General features: G+C 38.2%; 1 protein-coding gene across 1 annotated transcript in view; it reads left to right on the forward strand.

The window, feature by feature from the left end:
* The window catches only part of extl3 (exostosin-like glycosyltransferase 3), a 37,774-nt gene that overhangs the window by 8,353 nt on the left and 9,018 nt on the right, over positions 1–20,403 (forward strand). Inside the window, exon 2 of the mRNA XM_028439742.1 lies at positions 17,782–20,357. Coding sequence (XP_028295543.1) covers positions 18,222–20,357 — 2,136 coding nt within the window. The 5' untranslated portion in view covers positions 17,782–18,221. The remainder of the gene's footprint in view (positions 1–17,781; positions 20,358–20,403) is intronic.

A 20,403-nucleotide genomic window follows, 5' to 3' on the forward strand; every position in this document is an offset into this window, starting at 1 on the left:
CTTAAGAATATAGAGCAAACTGTTTTAATCTAGAACAGTAGGCTCTCTGTAGGCTTACCACACTGTGCTTGTGCACTAACTTGATGCATTAGGTTTTGGAACCTGAGTAATGTCTCTCAACCACTCAGCGGGTTTCAGTGCAAGCCATGTGGTAACAAACATTCACAGCTGCTTTCACCAAAGGATCCATTATTGTTACTGCTGAGCTTTGGTCTCCTCTCAGTTGTCGACCACAACATGTACGGTAGATTCCCAGGGTGGAGTTTGATCTGACAGTCCTACAGTGGCACTCATGTGGTGGCTTTACACACTTTACTCTCAGCAGCTGTTGGTAAGTCATAGTTTTACAGTATGGTGATGGGATTGCTACAGAAATACAGAAAATAAATCATCATCAGCTTTTAGATGTTCTGCCTTCTCACTTTAAAATGAGTAAAGCACTTTATTATACAAAACTAGCCTTTTGTATAGCATTTATGTATATAAACAAAACCTAGTTCTTTGATTGCCTAATTATGAAATGACTTTTCTTTTTGAGAAATATTCCAAACACAGGGAAGTAGGGGTGGGAACCTCTGGGTACCTCACAATATGATACGTGATACAAAGCTCACGATAACGATTATCTCACAATATGACGATACTGCGATTATCGATATATTGGTCAGAAATCAATCTACGATAATCTATGACATAACAAGAAAAAAAAAGATTAAGTGAAAAAACCCTTTTTTGAATTTATATCTCTGAAAGACAATATATTTAAAAAGTGTCCTATGAGCAGTGATACTATTTTAGTGAAAAATTACTGTAAATAAGTGTCAACATACCAATCTAAACAAATAAGTATCTCCAATAGTGCTTTCTGTAAACAAAAAATAGGGTATTTCTTACCAGTGACACCATTATAGTGCAATATTCCAGTAAACAATATATTGATTCCTTCAACAAACAGTGACAGCATATCGATAATTGATCGTGCAAAAAAAATATCGCAATATATCGCCGTATTGAGATATCGTCACACTCCTACAGGGAAGTTTACAGGGCATGTCTTTGCTAATATTACTATACTACTACGGACATTGTATTTTTATTTTACTTTACATCTTTATTGTCCTCCCGCGTACATAAAATAAGGACGCAACATTACTACGCTATGATTAATGTTAAGTCCCTGCGTTGATGCAGAGTCGTCCATGTTCTGCATCGCGATGTACCCCGAGGCATTTCCCAACTTGTTTCTCTATTTCTGTTGTAATGGGAACATTAGAAATAATTGACTTGCACTATCGTTGATTGTTATTGGTGTAATGAGCACCTCTGCTTGTAAAGGTAAGGATTTGATTTATACAATCATAATGGTTAGGTAAGCAGCAGCTATACCTGTCGTTTACTAAATTTAGTCAGTTTGATGGAAGTTTAACTGCTTATGGCCCTTGTGAGTCATGACCATCCATATAATTCAAGTAATCTGGCAGAGAGGTTGAATGTCTTGAAAAGGTAATTTGCAGCAATAACCTAGCTCACATTTAATCCCAGCTGCTTGTTTAAAGCCTGTACTTCAGTTGTTTTTAGGGTTTTTCTTTTTTCTTATGAGAAAAATGATGACAGAGCACACAAAGACAAGCAGAGAACTGAACACAGGTTTAAAGAAAACCATCTCCTGAGGTGTTCTCTCTAATTATGCACATGAAAAAGTAGCTGAGCAGTGTGTGCACAAAGACCAAAATGCTAGGCCAACTGTCAATAATTACAGGCTTTTATATGCATTCACAAGTGAAGGTCCAGCTTCAGAGCCGCACAGAAGCCGTGAAGAAATAGTGCATAAAGATGTAGCTCAGAGAGTTCACTCGTAGCTAAAGGACAAATAGAATCACGTTGGACAATTCTCTTCACCAGAAGTGATAGTGATGCTGAGGAGAATCAAGTGTTCAAATTTCTTGTGATTTTTAAATAAAGAATAGTCTTAATGTATTGAGTTTTACTGGTCTGTTTGTTGAGTGAAACTGATTGAAATGTTCACAAATCTTTATCCTCTGTAGTTTTGCTGCAGCTATTGATGTGATCCCACTTGCAGACAAGAGTGATGATCGTCAAAATTATATTTGACATATAAAGGCTTGCAGTCCCCTGAAGAACCATAATGCTCACAGAATGTCAGCATTTCATGCACAGTGGGGTTCTTCTCACTGAACGTTGTTGGTGTGAACCAGTGGTTCCCAATTTTTTTTGTCCCGTGTATTCCCTTTGCATTTTTGTCAAATCATGTGTACTTCCCTCTTCATGTCATAAGTACCTCTCTTTAATTTCATATGATTTTTAATTTGTGGAACAGCAGGTTCTCCTAAACCCTTAACTGTGTCTCAAACATTGGTTTCCTAAGGCTTAATCTATAAATTCAATACAGTGAGTGTCATTTAAAGTGGATTTTTAAAAAAGTTTTTAAATACCATGCGACTGTTATGTGATTACTTCAATAGGCAAGACAAATGTATTTGTATTGGGCATTTCATACACAAGGCAACTTAATGTGCTTTACATGATCATAAAGTGCAACAGAAAGCATTCAACAGCCTAAAAATCAATAACAACATTAAAATCAGCAGCAAAAACATTTAAAAACATCAACAAACACATTAACTTTGATTTAAAAATGTTCACATTGGATGCTGATTTCAGCTCTGCTGGCAGTTTGTTCTAGGGGTGGCAACCTCACGATACGATACACAATACAAAGCTACCGCAATTATTGATATATTGGTCAGAAATACACAAAATAACAATAGAAAATTTAGAAATGCACAAAACTACACTAAAAAAGATACAAAAATACACAAAATGACTCCAGAATCACTACAATGGATACAAAAAACAATAATTATACAAAAAAATACACAGACTCCAAAAACATACATTACAGAAAAATACATCAAACAAAAAATATAAAAATGAGTATAAAAAAACAACAAACACATCTATCATGCACATGTCCCATAAAATTAAACCAGGGAAATTGCACACGCGAAATCGCACACACTTTGCACCTGCAAATAAACCCCTTTATAACACTACATAGTATGTACACTTCTTTGTACATCCAACCTTCAAACATATTCTCATTTGGCCATAATTGGTAACTGTAACTTATGCTCCCACATGAATGCATACTTCCAACGGGCACTGTACTGGATGGATGTAGACACACACACACACAGTATTTAGAATAAAGATATACTAAATGAGTAAAATAAAGCTAAACTAAAAACTAAACAATATTTATACAAAAAATACACAAAATGACTTCAAAAAACATACATTACAGAAAAATACAACAAAAATTTGAAAATGGCTCAAAATACACAAAACTAAATATTTATACAAAAAATACTCAAAACTAAATATTTATACAAAAAATACACTTAATGACTCCAGAATATCACTACAATGGCAACAAAAACAATAATTACACAAAAAAAGCACAAAAACACAACAGAAAGATAATGACTCCAAAAAAACATACAATACAGCAAAATACAAACAAAAAAATATAAAAGTACAAATAATATAAAAGTAATATAAAAAACAAACACATTCATCATGTTCAACCAGGGAAATTGCACCCACATTTTGCACCCACAAATATACCCCTTATGCTCCCACATAAATGCATACTTCCGACGGGCACTGTACTAGTCTAACTAAAAAGCGTGCGTGTGTGCAGCAAATATCTCCCCGACGCGGTGCGAGTTCGACCTGAAACTCGGTGAACGGGTTCCAAATACCCCAAGTGTGTGTATCTGTTATTTTGGAGTAATTTGGTCATTTCAATATGTTTATTTTAATTTTATTTCACTTCTGGATGGTCCCAAAATGAAACCTATTCAACTTTTGACCTCAGGGTGTGAGGGTGCGCTAGCGCACCATCTGTTGAGAGTCGAATTCCGGCATCCTTTTTGATCACAGTTGAGACGACTTCCGGTATCCATTTTGAAGGCGAAACAGATGAACTATGAATTAACTGCTATTCATCCACGTTCCAAATCCCCCGAGTGTGTGTATCTGTTATTTTGGAATAATTTGGTCACGCAAAACGGTCAAAACATTAATTTTATAATTACGGCTCCCTCGGTAAGAGCGCCATACTTCCGGTTCCAGGTTCATGATGTCACCATGTCGCAGGTTGTTTGGGTTTAAAAAAAAAAAAAGGTCAATATTAAAAACATTTTTGTACCGCTAAAAGTCATTAAAGTTAATATTTCATGGTTATTAAATATTATTCCCGTGATTCCAAACTTCCTTTTAATCTCCGGTCACGGACTTCACTTCCTCCTTCGTCTCATGACTGTGCTGACGGACGTTAGTCGACCTTATCACAAACTGTCTGGTTATTCAGACAGAGGAATGTAACTTTTTTGTGGGTCCACAACACGGCTCTACTTTGATTATTGTTTGTTCTGTGCAAGGGTAAGTGTTCTTATATTATTCTATGTGCTAAGAAAGTATGCTAGCAGCTACAATGTAAACACACACACACTGCTGATGCGGATCAGACAGAGCCGTTTAGAGAGAGTTGCGACTTTGGTGTTGCAAAACGTTTATTTTTCGCGGTCCTTCCGTGTCTCTCTTAGCAAGACGCGCGCATGTGTGTGAAGATAACGCACGGAGGAGATGGATGCAGACACACACACACAGTATTTATAATAAAAATATACTAAATGAGTAAAACAAAACAAAAAACTAAACATTTATACAAAAACTACCCAAAAAGTTCCAACAGAAATGTATAAAAATGTACAAAAATGCTCCAAAAACACACAAAATTACTCCAAAAAACATACATTACAGAAAAATACAATGCGGGTGCACGAAGGAGATGAATGTAGACACACACACACACACACACACAAACACACACACACAGTATTTATAAAAAAAATATACTAAATGTGTAAAATAAAACAAAAAACTAAACAATATTTATTCCAAAAGTACACACAATTACAACAGAGATGCATAAAAATACACAACATTAAATATTTATACAAAAAAATACACAAAATGACAAAAGAATCAAACTACAATGGCAACAAAAAACTATAATTATACAAAAACACAACAGAAAGATACACATAATGACTCCAAAAAAACATTACAGAAAAATACACCAAACAAAAAAATATAAAAGTGAGTTTAAAAAAAAAAACAACAAACCCATTTATCATGTTCATGTCCCATAGAATTAAACCAGGGAAATCGCACACAATGTTTTATTTTGCCCCCGCAAATAAACCCTTTATAACACTAGAGTACAGAGTATGTACACCTCTTTGTCCATCACCATGTTTACGGTGAGCTCTGGGCTCCACTATCTGACCTATGTCCATAGATCTGAGAGACCTGCTGGGTTCATACCTGACTAACATGTCACTGATGTATTCTGGACCAAACCCATTCACAGATTTATACACCAGCAGCAGAACTTTAAAGTCTATTTTGAGGCGGACTGGGAGCCAGAACTGTAGTAATGTGCTCTGACCTCTTTGTTCGGGTTAAGACCGGAGTTGCAGCGTTCTGAACCAGCTGTAGCTGTTTGATGCTCTTTTGGGGGATTTCTGTTAGAAGACCATTACAATAGTCCAGTCTGTTGGAGATAAAAGCATGGAACAGTTTCTCCTGATCTTGCTGAGTCTTAAAACCTTTCACTCTGGCGATATTCTTTAGGTGGTAGAAGACTGTTTACTAAGTAAATACAGTGTAATTATTGTCTCCTATTGTCAAAAGTGTGATAAAGTGGCCTCTACAGCACAAAATAATCCTGTTTCAAGAAAAATAATAGTATTTTATTGATCAATTGTACTGTTAGTTTGTGGTAATTATGTCAAAAAAAAGCATAAAAAGGAACAGGGTACATTTCCCGATTATTTCTAAATTAAATCTTTCTGACTACCCCCTGCAATGTGCTCTTGTAGCCCCAGGGGTACGCATACCACAGTTTGGGAACCACTGTTGTAAACTTTTAGCTATGGTATGTATTCGTGGAGATCATTCTAGTAACACTAGCCCTAACCCCACAGTGGCATAATAAATCTAACTGCTGAATACATTTTTAAATAAATGTAAGCGCGATATCTATAGACGATTATAAAGTAATTCAACTGGGTCAAAGCAGAACCTCATTGAACAGCAGCTGGACATCAGTATGTGTGCTTCACAGAGCAGCTTGAACATCTAACGTTAGCGTTGTTTGGGAACGATGTAATTATCCTTTCAGGGCAGACAAGAAAGATCTATGCAGAAGGTAATGACTGTCTGAGGTGCGTGTGTGCGTAAACTAAGCCTGCACAATATTGTGAAAAATTTGCATTGGGGGGGGTTTTATCCCTGTGATGTATATATATATTACGATATGAAAAACCATATGACTCAAATTGCACTTTTTATATGCTAAACTGCTGCCATCTTGTGGGACAATTAACCTGCACTTTGAATCTGTCCTGTGTTAGTAAAACCTGAGTGCATCACTCTCCCACACTTTGAAAACCCCTGGACTCGTCGATAAGAAAACATCAGTGTAGTAGAAAAAGAAAATAGTCAGTCGGACACTACACGCTATTGTCAAATAAAAATGTCTTGTCTCACAGGGAATAATGGTTATTCTTAACCTGTGATTAAAATGTAACTAAAGTATGAATTTAAAATCCAAATACTTGACCAAAGCACTTGCGGAGAGAAAGCGTGAAGGAAAAAGCCTATTTTTGGTACCACATCCTGCCTGGAGTCCCATCATAAGACACCTCATTGCACCCTTCTGTTATTCTGCAATCCATATTCAGAGTGCAACTTCAGCACTCAGGCAAATATCTCCTGCACTCAGTAAACGCCATATGCCTGTGTGCGTTTGGATTAAAATGGACTTGACTTTGACCGCTCTTTGGTATTAAGATTTAAAGTTAATGCAGCATTAGTGCTAGCTTGTGCAGTGTGCTAAAGGCTCCCATCAGGTCTTTATAACCTTTAATGTCTAAGCTTTATTGACCTGCTTCCTTCAGAATAAAATTAACCTTGTATTTAACACAACACAGATTGTACAGCTATGTTAAAGTCCTTAAACTGCTAAATAATTAATTGGATTTAAGTTGTTCAACAAAGGCTTACTTTAAAACAATAATAGATAAATGACATTATTGTTGTATAATAAGAAAAGAGCAACCCTACTACATATGATTTACAAAAATGGGATGGCTACACTAAAATTACTCAAAATTATTGTAAGAGTGACGTTAACCACACTACTAAAACCACCGCAGTCGTGTGATTAAGGATGCCTCTGCCATGACGCGTCACCAGTTCAGCTAATACACCAACAGCTAAACCTGTCTTTGTACCAGTGCCTTTAATCAAAATAATCTCAACCTTTTGTTCATCACAACACATTAAAAATACACTTTAGATGAAGTTCTGCATTATTTGTCAATCGAAAGATAGCATGATCACTAGTCTCACTGTAACACGTAGCAAGATATTTTTTACAGGCTTATCACCAGTTGAAGATTGTAAATGGACCCCCATAGAACAATGAAAACAAAATACAACAGGGAGTGAACACTTTTTTGTAATCATAGATAAAGTGCTAAATAATTACTGGTTCAAAGTGTTGCACACTTTTCTTAGTTTTCTGTTTTTCACATATTTGCAAAAATTGAAATAAAAACTTTTTTCCATATTGTAATTTAATACAATATGGAATAACGCTGTAATGAAACAAAATGTGGAAAAAGTGAAGCACTGTGAATACTTTCCAGATGCACTGTAGGCCATAAATGTGTGGCAATGCATGGAGGCTCCTGACTACTCGTCTATTTAAATTCTTGTTTACAATGTTGTCATGCTGTTTTTAATTTCTATTCACTTACCACTATGACAATTTGCGTACCCCACTTTGGGAACCTAGGGTGTATTGTATTATCTATGAAATAGAAACTGTCATTTGTATTTAACGTGTATTATAGCATCGGCGTCTATTTTCTATGCCATAGGATATGGACCCGCCATATAAAAGGTGCAAAAAAGACAGGGTACAAATTCCGCTGCAGAAAATGGACTGGAAGGGGGTCCATATTGGTGGGGTCCTGATCCATTTACAATATTACACACGGATACATAGGGCCCTATAACATCCGCGTTAACGGAATCGGAATGAAAACAGTTAAACGCGGAAATGTACAAAATTGGCATGAAATGCCATCACCGTGGGGCAAAGAGAGTTTTTTTTATTATGGAGAAATGTTTCCGGGGACCGCTAATTATGTGCACCACCCTCCCTCCCTCTGTTCTGGCTGCATTAAACTCAGCCTAAATCACCACAAACACTGTTTAAAAACAACGCAAACCATCACTGACTCCTAAATACAGAACCTCTAGTGCCTGTTTAACTTTGCTGTGCCTGTAAAGCTCCTTGCAGCGGCGCGCCGTGATGATGTGATCAGCTTTAATCATCTTCACCTGCTCAGTGTTCGAACTGTTATGCCTGGCTAACCAAAAATAACTCAGTCCGTGTTGTGCTTTAGTTCTTTTTATTCCAGCCTTTTGTCCGTGCTTGTAGGTACACATTCACAGTCAGCAAGCTACCTCAAGTACAAACGTTTCAGTGGGAACTTCTGGTTTACAAAATAAAAGTCAGTTGGAGCAACGTTATTAGAATGTTACATTCTAAAAACATCTCATCAAAGCTACAGAAGATAGGATCATTTAAATTAAGTTATTTAAACTAAGTTGATTAAAACATAATCATTAAACCTGCTCAGATTCAGTAAACCATTGATCCATGAGGGGAAATTGGGTGACATTAATGCTGTTCTTATGACATAAATAATTAAAAGGAGCAGTCAGAATAATCCATGTCACTACAACCTTTTTATTGTATCTTACTTTATTTTTTGTTTAATTATGAGTTTTTTTAAATTATATTAGTATTTATTTTGTTTCCTCACAGGAGTTAAAAACTAATGATCTATACTATAATGACAGAAATGTCTGTGTGGATGTGTGTGGAGCAAATATCTCCCTGACGCTAGTTCGACCTGAAACTCGGTCAACGGGTTCCAAATACCCCGAGTGTGTGTATCTGTTATTTTGGAGTAATTTGGTCATTTCAAAATGTTTATTTTAATTTTATTTCACTACTGGACGGCCCCGAAATGAAACCTATTCAGCCTTTCACTGCACAGCTCATTTCTGGTGCGTGCACGAGCTCCCGTGGACTTCTCTTTTGAGGAAAATACTTTTTTACTGTTCCTTATTTGGTGATGACATTTCGAAACATTTATTTTCATGTTAGTTTGACCGTTCGCTATTTAGACCGGACAGACCTCACCCGGAAGTTATTGACGGCAATGGCTGCTGTGTTGAAAGCTGCACATTTCTCAGCAGCGCGCGCGTGTGTGAGAGAGAACCAATGGAGGAGATTAGAGTCCAAGGTAGAGTCACACACACACATGCCGATCAGGTCGATCATCGTCTACGTGTCTATGTATGTACCACCATTTAGTCCGGTTACAGTCAGTGTCACGACACCCGTCCATTGGTGGTAGTGACTGTAGTGTTGAGTCAGATCAGTAAACGGTGCTACATAGTGAAGTCCGCCTGATGATTACTGCAGCTTCACTCACGACACACCTGCCACTACACCTAACTACTGAAAATAGATAAGTTTAGTGAAATTTAGACAGGCACACACACACTAAACCACAACAAAAAATATGAAAATCACTCAAAATACACAAAACTAAATATTTATACAAAAATTACACAAAAGACAGAAAAATACACTAAACGACAACAAAAACATGAAAATGACTCAAAATATGACTCTAAACTAAGTACTTATAATCCCATATGATTGCATACTTCCGTACATTACAGAAAAATACACTAAACGAAAAAAATATAAAAATTAGTTAAAAAAAAAAAAAACAACACATTTATCATGCGCAAGTCTCATAGAATTAAACCAGGGAAATTGCACACGCTATTTTACTTTGCACCTGCAAATATACCCCTTTATAATACTACGGAGTATGTTATTATTATGCCCATAATTGACAACTCTTCTTAAGCTTCCACTATATGAATACATACTTCCGACGGGCACTGTACTCGACTTAAAAAAAACATACATTTACAGAAAAATATACAAAATTGCTCCTGAGTCACACTACAATAGCAACAAAAACAATAATTATACAAAAATACACGACTCCAAAAAAACATACATCACAAAAAATAAAAATAAAAAACAGCAAACATTTATGCACAAAAAGACAACAGAAAGATACACATGACTCCAAAAAACATATGTTGCAGAAAAATACACCATACAAAAAAATATAAAAGTGATGAAGTCATGCACATGTCCCATAGAATTAAACCAGGAAAATTGCACCCACATTTTGCACCCGCAAATATACCCCTTGTGCTCCCACATGAATACATACTTCCGACGGGCACAATGTACAAAAACACAACAGAAAGATACAAAAATACGCAATTATACCCCTTATGCTCCCACATGAATGCATACTTCCGACGGGAACTGTACTAGTTTCTTTAAAAAATGATAAATATTTCTAAAAAATGGAATTAAAAAAATGAAAGTGGAAAAAAATAAAATGGAATTTATAGGGCCCTAGATACACCTATTTCTCTATTTTGTGCACTTTCTAGACATTTTAAACTTGGTGTCTGTGCTTTTGCTTAAACACTAATTGGCTGTCACATGTTCAGTCATCATCAACACAGTAAAATTGAAGAGGCTTCACATACAGATTACCATCGTTGATTCATTGTATGTTGTTCATTCCCAGTCTATACACACAGCTTGTTGCCACAGGATGTAATCTTTGTCACACTGTCATCTCTTCATCCTCTTTTTTATTTTTTGATTTTTTTTTAATCAAAAAATTCTACTACTTCAGATCTGCTCCACGTGAAAGGTGACCTTAAATGGCTTCCTTTGTGGTCTGATGGTGTATTAAACAGGGTTGGGGTCAATTCAATTGTGTTCAATTACAATTCAATTGTGACTACAGTGACCAGCATTTTTTTACAATTACAATTAAATTACAATTATTTTTTTATCCTCAGAATGTCAATTACATTTACGTTCTCAATTACTAAAGTTCAATTACAACTAATCACGTAAAATTATAAGTGATATTTTTATATGGTAATTACAATTACAAAGTCAATTAACTAAACTCGGTTACAATTCAATTACAATTACGACGGCAACAGATTTCTAAAATTTTACAATTACATTATGCCATAATTTTAATTAAATATCAATTACACAATTGCAATTATCATGATCAGTGACACTGAGTGCTGAACCTTATTCTGTCTACTCTAGCAGGACACACACACACACGTATAACCTCTGTAGCTCACTGGGAAGGAGTAATAAGTGTATGGGATGGCTCAGTCAGCCGTCTGCAGAGGTTCTGTGATCCATGGATACAGCAGCTGCTTCTCTAACAACACTGAGACTCTGCACGACTTCGCCTGCAGCTGCTTCCATTCACGGAATGCCGTACGTCAAACTCCTCTATAAAAACACCATTAATGATGATAGGACAGGAAGTCTGAGGACAATGTGCGGTGGAGATATTTCCTCAACTAAGTTTAGTAGTAATCCTCCCCATGCAAGAGGTCTGGTAGAACAGGGAAGGACTGTGTACTGATTCATGACATGAGTGTGACTTCTTGTGGAAGAAAAGATAAAAACATAACTGTTTCATTCATCCCTGTTTTGTAAAGAAAATAGTGCATCATATATAGTCCTGGAGATAATTTTGACACATTCCTAACCTAATGGCACACTGCAGGTTTTTTGTCCTTGGGTTTTTTCTCTCTGGGCCGTTACTGTTAGAATATGTTTTAGTTGGGAGCAAAGGTAGGTTCAGCTGTTTTGTGTCACTGATACAAGTTGTAATGAAATATGGATTTTTGTTCTTGTTTTTCATCTGTAAATGCTGTACAACTTTGTGACTGTTTAATTTTTAGTTTTACTCTCACAACTGGTGGCTTTGTTGGCCCACTATTGATCCAGTTTCTGGAGTTGTTTGTTCATCCACAATATGTTTTGTTCCAAATTCCAAGTTGAAAACGTGCACACAATAATCTACTTTTTAAAAGAGTACAGTATTTTTTTTAACCGAACATGTTATTTGAAATTAAATGTAAGTGAACAATTAAGAAAAACACAACCATTTCATATGTATCATTAACAACAAAAGCAGAACTTGTTTATATACAGCAGCTTGTCATTGTGTGAAACCATTCTTTCTGTTCTCTATTTTCATGATTTCTTAATAATAAATAAATAATTCATTTTATTTATAAGTGCTTTAAAAAAAAAACTCAAGACACTTTACAATTAAAAGAATTACACACAAGGGCAAAAAGAAACTAACAACAAAGGTAAATACAGAAAATAAGTAACAATCATAAGTTAAAAACTGATTTTGATTAGTGATTTGAAAGTTGAAGCATCAGTACAGTGTTGAATGTGTGCAGAGTGTGTGTTTCAGAGGGAGGGGGCAGCTATAGAGAGGCTCTGTCCCCCCCTGTTTGGTGCTTGGTTGTGAGAGGTGACGATAGGAGGTTGGCTTTAGAACGAGCGACATTCTCAACTGGTGGGTCGCAGACCGCTGGTCAAAAATAAATAAATACTTAACGTCTCTCATGTTGGACTTGTCTTTTATTTTGAAAGACATGCTGTGAAATGCATGTTGCACAGGAAAATACAGAGATTTATGTTTATATGTGAGTATATATGTGTGTTTTCAACACCTATTTTTTAAACAATTGGATGAAAGTTGGATGAATTATTTAAAAAAAAAAAAGTGGGTTGTGATTTATTGACTGTAGCAAAATATGGGTCCCAGGGTGAGACCAGTTGAGAACCCCTGCTTTAGAAGAACGGAGGCTCTGTGTTGGGGTATGAGGGTGCAGGAGGGGGCTTAGTGGTTCAGGGATTTTGTGTGAGGAGAAGGATTTTGAATTGGATACGGTAAGGAACAGGGAGCCAGTGGAGATTTTGAAGGACAGGAGTGATGTGTTGGCGTTTTCGGGTGTGGATGAGAAGGCGTGCAGCAGAGTTTTAGACGTACTGAAATTTATTAATTGGATGATGTGTCGAACAGGATGCTATTGCAATAGTCAAGTCTGGATGTGATGAATGCCCGGATAAGGGTTTCAGCAGCAGAAACAGAGAGTAGTGTACGGAGGTGGGCTATGTTTTTGAGGTGAAAGATGGCAGTTCTAGTGAGCTAGGTGACGTGGTGGTAAAAGGAGAGCTGGCTGTCAAAGATGACTTCAAGATTTCAGATATGAGGGGAGGGAGAGAGAGTGGAGTTGTCTATTGTGAAGGAGAAGTTGTTAAAGGAATTTGTGAGTGATTTGGGGTTGATAATTATGATGTCTGACTTGGCATAGTTGAGAGAGAGGAAGTTGGTGTGCATCCGTTTCTTTATTTTGTTGTTTTCCTTATTTTGTTTTTATTGTAGTCTGGAAAAGTTCCCAAACGTTCAGAGGTTGATCAGAGCTCAGCAGATCTAATCAGTGAGTCAATACTAACATGCGCTCCTGCTTGTATAACACTAGAACACATCTGTGCCTGTATTAGCTTATGGCGTATGGATTCTACTCACCGTTAGTGTTTGGCACCTGACAGGAATCAGGATTGGGATGAGCTGAAAGACATACAATGAATGATTATTGTTGCTTTAAGGGTTTAGTAACAAATATAAAAAGTCACTTGGTCTTTCCAAAGATAAATATTAGCATCCATGCTTAGTTATAGAATAAAAAATCATAACATTCCAAGTAGAACTTTACAAATAAGCACTATTTACTACACACATTTCATCAATTTCAAATATAAAATATGGTATGGGAATATTGAAATTAATCATTTCTATCACAACATATACCAATACACAATGTTTAATTCAATGGGATGCTAAAATATATTTTCCCAACTATATTTAACATCCCTATTTAGGGATGACCTTCCATTTCGTAAATGTCCTATTTATTCCCTGTTAAATCCCAGAATTGTGCAACTCAAGTACAGTATGTAATGTCATACTAACTCTACATCTATGAAAGATTCAGTGCTTGTGTGACATCATTTAGCACACAGAGCTACTGGTGCGGCTGCAGGCTCCTTTTGTCTTTGACAGATTCCGTGTTAACTCTGATAGGGGAACCTCAATTATAGTCTGAAGCCGATAGTCAAAGCTTTGTTCTTTTATTCATTTTCAGAACTGTGTCATAAATGAAAAGAGGAGGAGGCAAATGAGTGTCGTTGTAAAATATTCTTTTTTTTTAAATAAATGCTAAGGATTTTTTTTTAGTCAAGCCAACGAATACTCAATGGATACCTGGTTAAGGTAATATACAGGTGTTTCAATCCTTCTGTTAAAGCCCTTATTGTGACTCGTGAGTTAAGGCGACCTTATTGGAATTCAAACCAGTAATCTCTCATTTACATTCGGTCTAGTTCTTATGCTGAATTGATTGTGGCCATTGATTGATGTCAGTACTGCATGTGCATTATGTTTCTGTGGACACGATGTAGTAGCAGCATTGAAAAAGTAAAGCTAGTGTGCAGATGCTGTTCAGTTTTTTAAGTTTTCTCCTTTTATAGTGTGAGAACGTGGAAGCAGCAACAGCAGCATTATGCATTTCTTTAATCATCTGATAAGCTTCTCACATTTCTTTGTAAAATTGTATTATTTCAGACCTCAATAGACCTTTGAACAACATCCTGCAGCATCTCAGAACTTTAACTTCTGCTCATTTAAATGAACGTCACACTGATGCAGCTTGGAGAAACTATTGGCTTTACTCGCGAGTTGCTGACTTGCTGCCCAGTGCACACAATGCAGTGGAAATGTTTTCTTTATTTGGGTCATCTTGTTTAGTGGTGCTGCTTACTATTTTCACCCTTACAAAGAAACTGCAGAGACCTGGCTTACAGTAAATGGGCTGTAGCTACTGAAATAGAAAAGGATTACTTTGCAAAATAAACATTAACATGAAATTGGTCCTCATCTTGAGATAGGGCTGCACAACTAGAAATGTAAGACAGATTTGAAAAAACCCCTGTTGAGGGTGTACCCCCGCCTTGCACAATGTGAGTAGGAGAAAAACGGGAACAAGTGGGTCTTAAAATGAATGGATATATATAATAAATAAATAAAAAAGAAACTCGATTTCAATATTTTTTTTAGTTAAGCTACAAAAGGTGAGTGAATTATTTAGAATATATTATAGTTCACTGTGTACATAGCAACGGTGTTTTTGACACAGATCTGTGACCATGTTTACATAAATGTGCACAGAGAAAATTCCCATGACTTCACCATGAATGCTGCAGTCATGCTCAACCCAAAGACAAAATGGAAAGATGCACTGTAATTATCCTTAGGAAAATTGATTAGTTGCTTTTCATTACATTTATACAATCCAATTACAATTTGGCATAATTGAATCGTGCAGGACTATCTTGAAGTAATTCTGACTTTTTTTGTCAAACCACTGTGTAAGATGTTGAAAAAGGTGAAGATGAGGTTCTTCTGTCCATGTAACTCACAAGTTAAAAAAAAAAAGTCCTCTGAAGCAGCTTTTCTGCAACCTCGCTATTGTTCGAACACCGCAATGGGTAATGATTGTTATCATTGATTACCACAAAGCAAGTTTGTAAAGATCAATACTCTTGGCTGAGTTTTTTTTTATTGCAGACATATTAAGATGATGGCAGCAGAGAGAAGACTCTGTACTATTAAAAAGCTACAAATGAGGGTATTGAGTTTGTGTGATTGTCTGCGAAGAACAGTTTTTTTTTTTTTTTCCCTGAAATTAGCAACAGCCATTTTATAATATCTGCATCTATGTGCCTTAATCTTACTATTTGATAATATGTTAGGGCGCCATTTATTCAAAAAACTGTTCTTCTTTTCCTGAAGAACAGTTGTCTAAATAAATGAAGCCCACATATTATTCAAAAAGAAGACAAAAATAGAATGCACCTTTATTGATCCCGGGAGGGGAAATACACAGTGAAATGCAGTGTTCAGGTCATCTGTCCTGACAGTTTCTACATAAACAAGGTCTGTCATTACTTAATAGGACCTCTGGATTATGTCCAATTATTTAGAAAAAGGGGGGGGGGGCGTTGATGACATATCAGCGTGTCAGTTATGAGCTAGTCTTTCTAAACACGGCTCTCAGGCTCTCTTTGCTTTGGTATTCCTGTTTACACACGTACGCACTACTCCAGCACTTTAGCAGGTAGATTAATGTGGGTAAATTGGCTGTCTGTCTGCGATACTAATTTTCTGTTTTTTTGCTCTGGAACAAGTAGAAAAGTGGAGTTTTGTGACACTTTTTTGTAAGTAATAAAGTACGTGACATGTCCATGATGAAAGGTGTGTCCGCCCTCTGTTTGCTGCGTTCTCAGACTATAGCAGAAGAAGCCAAGGAACTGAATGATATAATCGGCAAGAGGTGCTGTTAGGTAAAGGTAAAGCTTGCCTACATTCCTCTCTGAGACTGTCATCCTAAAGGACTTTATAGCAGCGATACATGCTCACACAAATTCAAGTGGGTTTATGTGATTATCTCTCAAACTTGCATAAACGAACATGTCTGGAATACAAATTTTTCTACAAATGTCAAGACGTTCAGAGCCATTCATACCTCTTTATTGTTGTTGTGTTGGCTGAATGTTGAGGGCAGGGAACATGTGTCAAAGGTCCGTATTGTGCCAGTAGAGCAGATTTAGATAAGTTATTCATCAGATGGTGCAGCTGATCAATAATGAGTCCTTTTTTTCTCTAATGAAGCTGTAGAAATATTTCGACCTCACTGCTGGAGGTGAGCTTTAAAGGATGCTCAGTGATTAAAGTTGGCGATGAAGTTGGGATGCAGGATGAGCAATTTAGCCTTCCTAAAAATGCTGGCTCACAGGCTGTGTAGTTCAAGAGTGATAGTTCTCCTTTTGTATGATTTATTTTTTTACTTTTTTTTTTCTTGAAAGAACATGAGTCTGCTGCATGCTTGAAGAATCAGATGTATAAGACGGTCATAATATGTGCATAATAACAGTAAAAAAAACCATTAAGAAGCAACTCAAGCAACAAAAGAATAAGTATATTGTGTTTTACAAATTGGTAGTTTAGGATTGTACAATTATCATTTTGAATGAATGTGAGGGTGGGCATCTTGAACACTGTCTTTAATACTTTAAAATCATGCTTGTAATTGGGATGTCTTAAGTCTGAGAAACCAAGGTTTACAAACTCAGTTTTTAAAGAGTAACTAAACCCCGGATTTCTGCTGACCTGCCACTATGGAGGAAATTTTAAAAATGCCTTGATTATGGGAAAATACATATGTCGTCAGCAGAAAAAAAGTGAGTTTGGGGTTTAGTTACTCTTTAAAGGGCTGCAGTCAGTTTTAGATATTGCTCAGTGCCAGTATTTCCCAAATCAGATCAATGTATAGATTTCCAGCTCTGCAGAACAATTGAACAAGTATTGCAGCATCTAAAACTTGCAGGAGTAAAGCTAACATTTATCATCTATACCTGGAAAAATAGCTTTGTTGTATTTAATTATTGTAAAATTAATAGTTTTTGTTCTTGTACATGTGAGCTTGTCATTTGTCACTAATGTTTTTTTTTTTTTTTTTTTTTTTTTTTTTACCTTTCAGGTTTCTGTATTAAGCAGGCTGAAGAGAGTCCGTTTATGGAGGATGTTCTCATAAGAGGTCTAAAATGTATGCTCCAAAGATGAAAACAATCATCTCTCCAGAATGTCTCGCTGACCTGTGAGATACGATGCTTCCCCTGCATCAGCCATCGAGGGGCACGCCTCCCCACATGCAAGGCTGCTTTTTAACATAGAGCTGAGAGAAACATGAGCACTCACAAGTGAAATGGATGTAGCTTGTTTGAGTGTGACATAGTAGAGTCCAGGTGAGGCTCATCCAGTCCTTCACAGATGACCTTTACAGAAGGACAGAGTCACACCGCAGTGTTGGTGATTTAGTTTCCATTTATCAGTCCTGTTGACAAGTCCAAACATGGCTGCTGCTGGTCTCCATAGCAACGGTTCCTTGGTGAGGCAAGGGACGGATTGAGAGGGTCAACAATGCAGCGTAACAGTGGTGGGGTTGGTCTCGGAGGCCAGCCATGGGTTCTGCGACGCGTGCGTCTCACGTGGCTCAGTTTTATGCTCTTCTTCATCCTCGTCTTTTTCCCACTGATCGCACACTATTACCTCACTACCATAGACGAAGCTGGGGGTCCTGATAAACGCATCTTTGGCCCCAGACCTGGTGGAGAACTGTGCGAGGCCAAGCACGTGCAGGATCTCTGCCGCATTCGTGAGTCTGTCAGCGAGGAGCTGCTTCAGCTGGAGGCCAAGAGGCAGGAGCTCAACGGGGAGATCGCTCGCCTCAACCTGCGCATCGAGGCTTGTAAGCGCAGTATCGACAGTGCCAAGCAAGACCTGCTGCAGCTGAAAAATGTCATCAGTCAGACGGAGCATTCCTACAAAGAACTGATGGCTCAAAACCAGCCGAAGCTTTCATTACCTGTGAGGTTACTGCCAGACAAGGAGGACCCTGGTCTGCCACCACCCAAGTCTGCGCGCTCCTGTCGTTTGCGCTCCTGCTTCGACTACGCCCGCTGTCCGCTCACCTCCGGGTTTCCTGTTTATGTTTATGACACTAACTCGTATCAATGGGGGGACTTTCTGGACCCACTGGTGAAGCAAGCCTTTGCCGCATCAGTGAAGAGTAACTTGTATATAACAGATAATCCCAGCATTGCTTGTCTTTACCTTGTCCTGGTAGGGGAACTACAGGAGACCTCTTCCCCGTTTCCTTCTCCTGCTGAGCTGGAGAAACAACTAAAAGCTCTTCCCTACTGGAGATCTGATGGACACAATCATGTACTGTTGCATCTAACCAGAAAGTCTTTGACACAAAACATCCTGTATAATGTGAGCACAGGGCGGGCAGCAGTGGCTCAGTCCACCTTCTTGGAGCAGCAATACCGCGAGGGTTTTGACTTGGTTGTGACGCCGTTGGTTCATGCTTTGTCAGAGCCAAACTTTTTGGAAATACCTCTTCAGGTTCCTGTGAAGAGGAAATACCTTTTTACTTTTCAAGGTGAGCGGGTGGAGTCACTGAAGAGCAGCTTGCAGGAGGCCCCTCCTCAGTCATTTGAGGAGGAAATGGAAGGAGATCCACCAGCAGACTATGACGACCGTATTATTGGAACCCTAAAGGCAGTGCAGGACAGTCACTTGGATCAGGTACTGGTGGAGTTCACGTGCAAGAACCTGAGGCCAAGTCTGCCTACAGAGTGGGCTCTGTGTGGAGAGAGGGAAGACCGACTGGAGGTGCTCAAGGCTTCCACGTTTGCGTTGGTAATTGCTGCTGGTGATGGACAGCTGGTAACATCCTCTGGCTTTGGGTTGAGGCTGTTTGAGGCACTCGAGGTGGGAGCCATTCCAGTTGTGCTCGGTGAACACTCTAGACTTCCTTACCATCGTTTTATTCGTTGGAGTGAAGCTGCCCTCATCGTCCCCAAACCCAGAGTCACAGAGCTACACTTCCTGCTGCGCAGCCTGTCAGACAATGACATGTTGGCTATGAGACGGCAGGGTCGCTTTCTATGGGAGACTTACTTTTCCACCTCAGAGAATGTACTTAACACCATTCTGGCCAGTATCAGGACCAGCATTCAGGTCCCTGCTGCTCCCATCAAAGAGGAGCCTGCCCAAGAGATTCCTCACAAAGCGGGAAAGCTGGCAGGAACAGATGCCAACCTGGCCGACAACGGTGATCTAGATTTGGGACCTGTTGAGACTGAGCCCCCATATGCCTCTCCACGCTTTCTTCGCAACTTTACATACACAGCTGCAGACACCTACAGGGCGTGGAACCGGGTTCCCGGGCCTTTCCATCTGTTTCCTCACACCCCTCTTGATCCTGTGTTGCCATCTGAAGCCAAGTTCCTCGGCTCTGGTACTGGTTTCAGGCCCATCGGTGGGGGCAATGGAGGCTCTGGGAAAGAGTTTCAGGCAGCTTTGGGGGGGAATGTGCCCAGAGAACAATTCACCGTGGTCATGCTGACGTACGAGAGGGAAGAGGTACTGATGAACTCACTGGAGAGACTGAACGGCTTGCCATACCTCAACAAGGTGGTAGTAGTGTGGAATTCCCCCAAGCCTCCATCTGATGACCTGCTGTGGCCAGACATCGGGCTTCCCATTGTGGCGAGTACTATCCTCATTGTCCATAACATTGAGATGTTTGTTACAT

Source organism: Gouania willdenowi, chromosome 24 (genome assembly GCF_900634775.1).
Source record: "Gouania willdenowi chromosome 24, fGouWil2.1, whole genome shotgun sequence".
In the NCBI taxonomy this organism is placed as follows: domain Eukaryota; kingdom Metazoa; phylum Chordata; class Actinopteri; order Blenniiformes; family Gobiesocidae; genus Gouania; species Gouania willdenowi.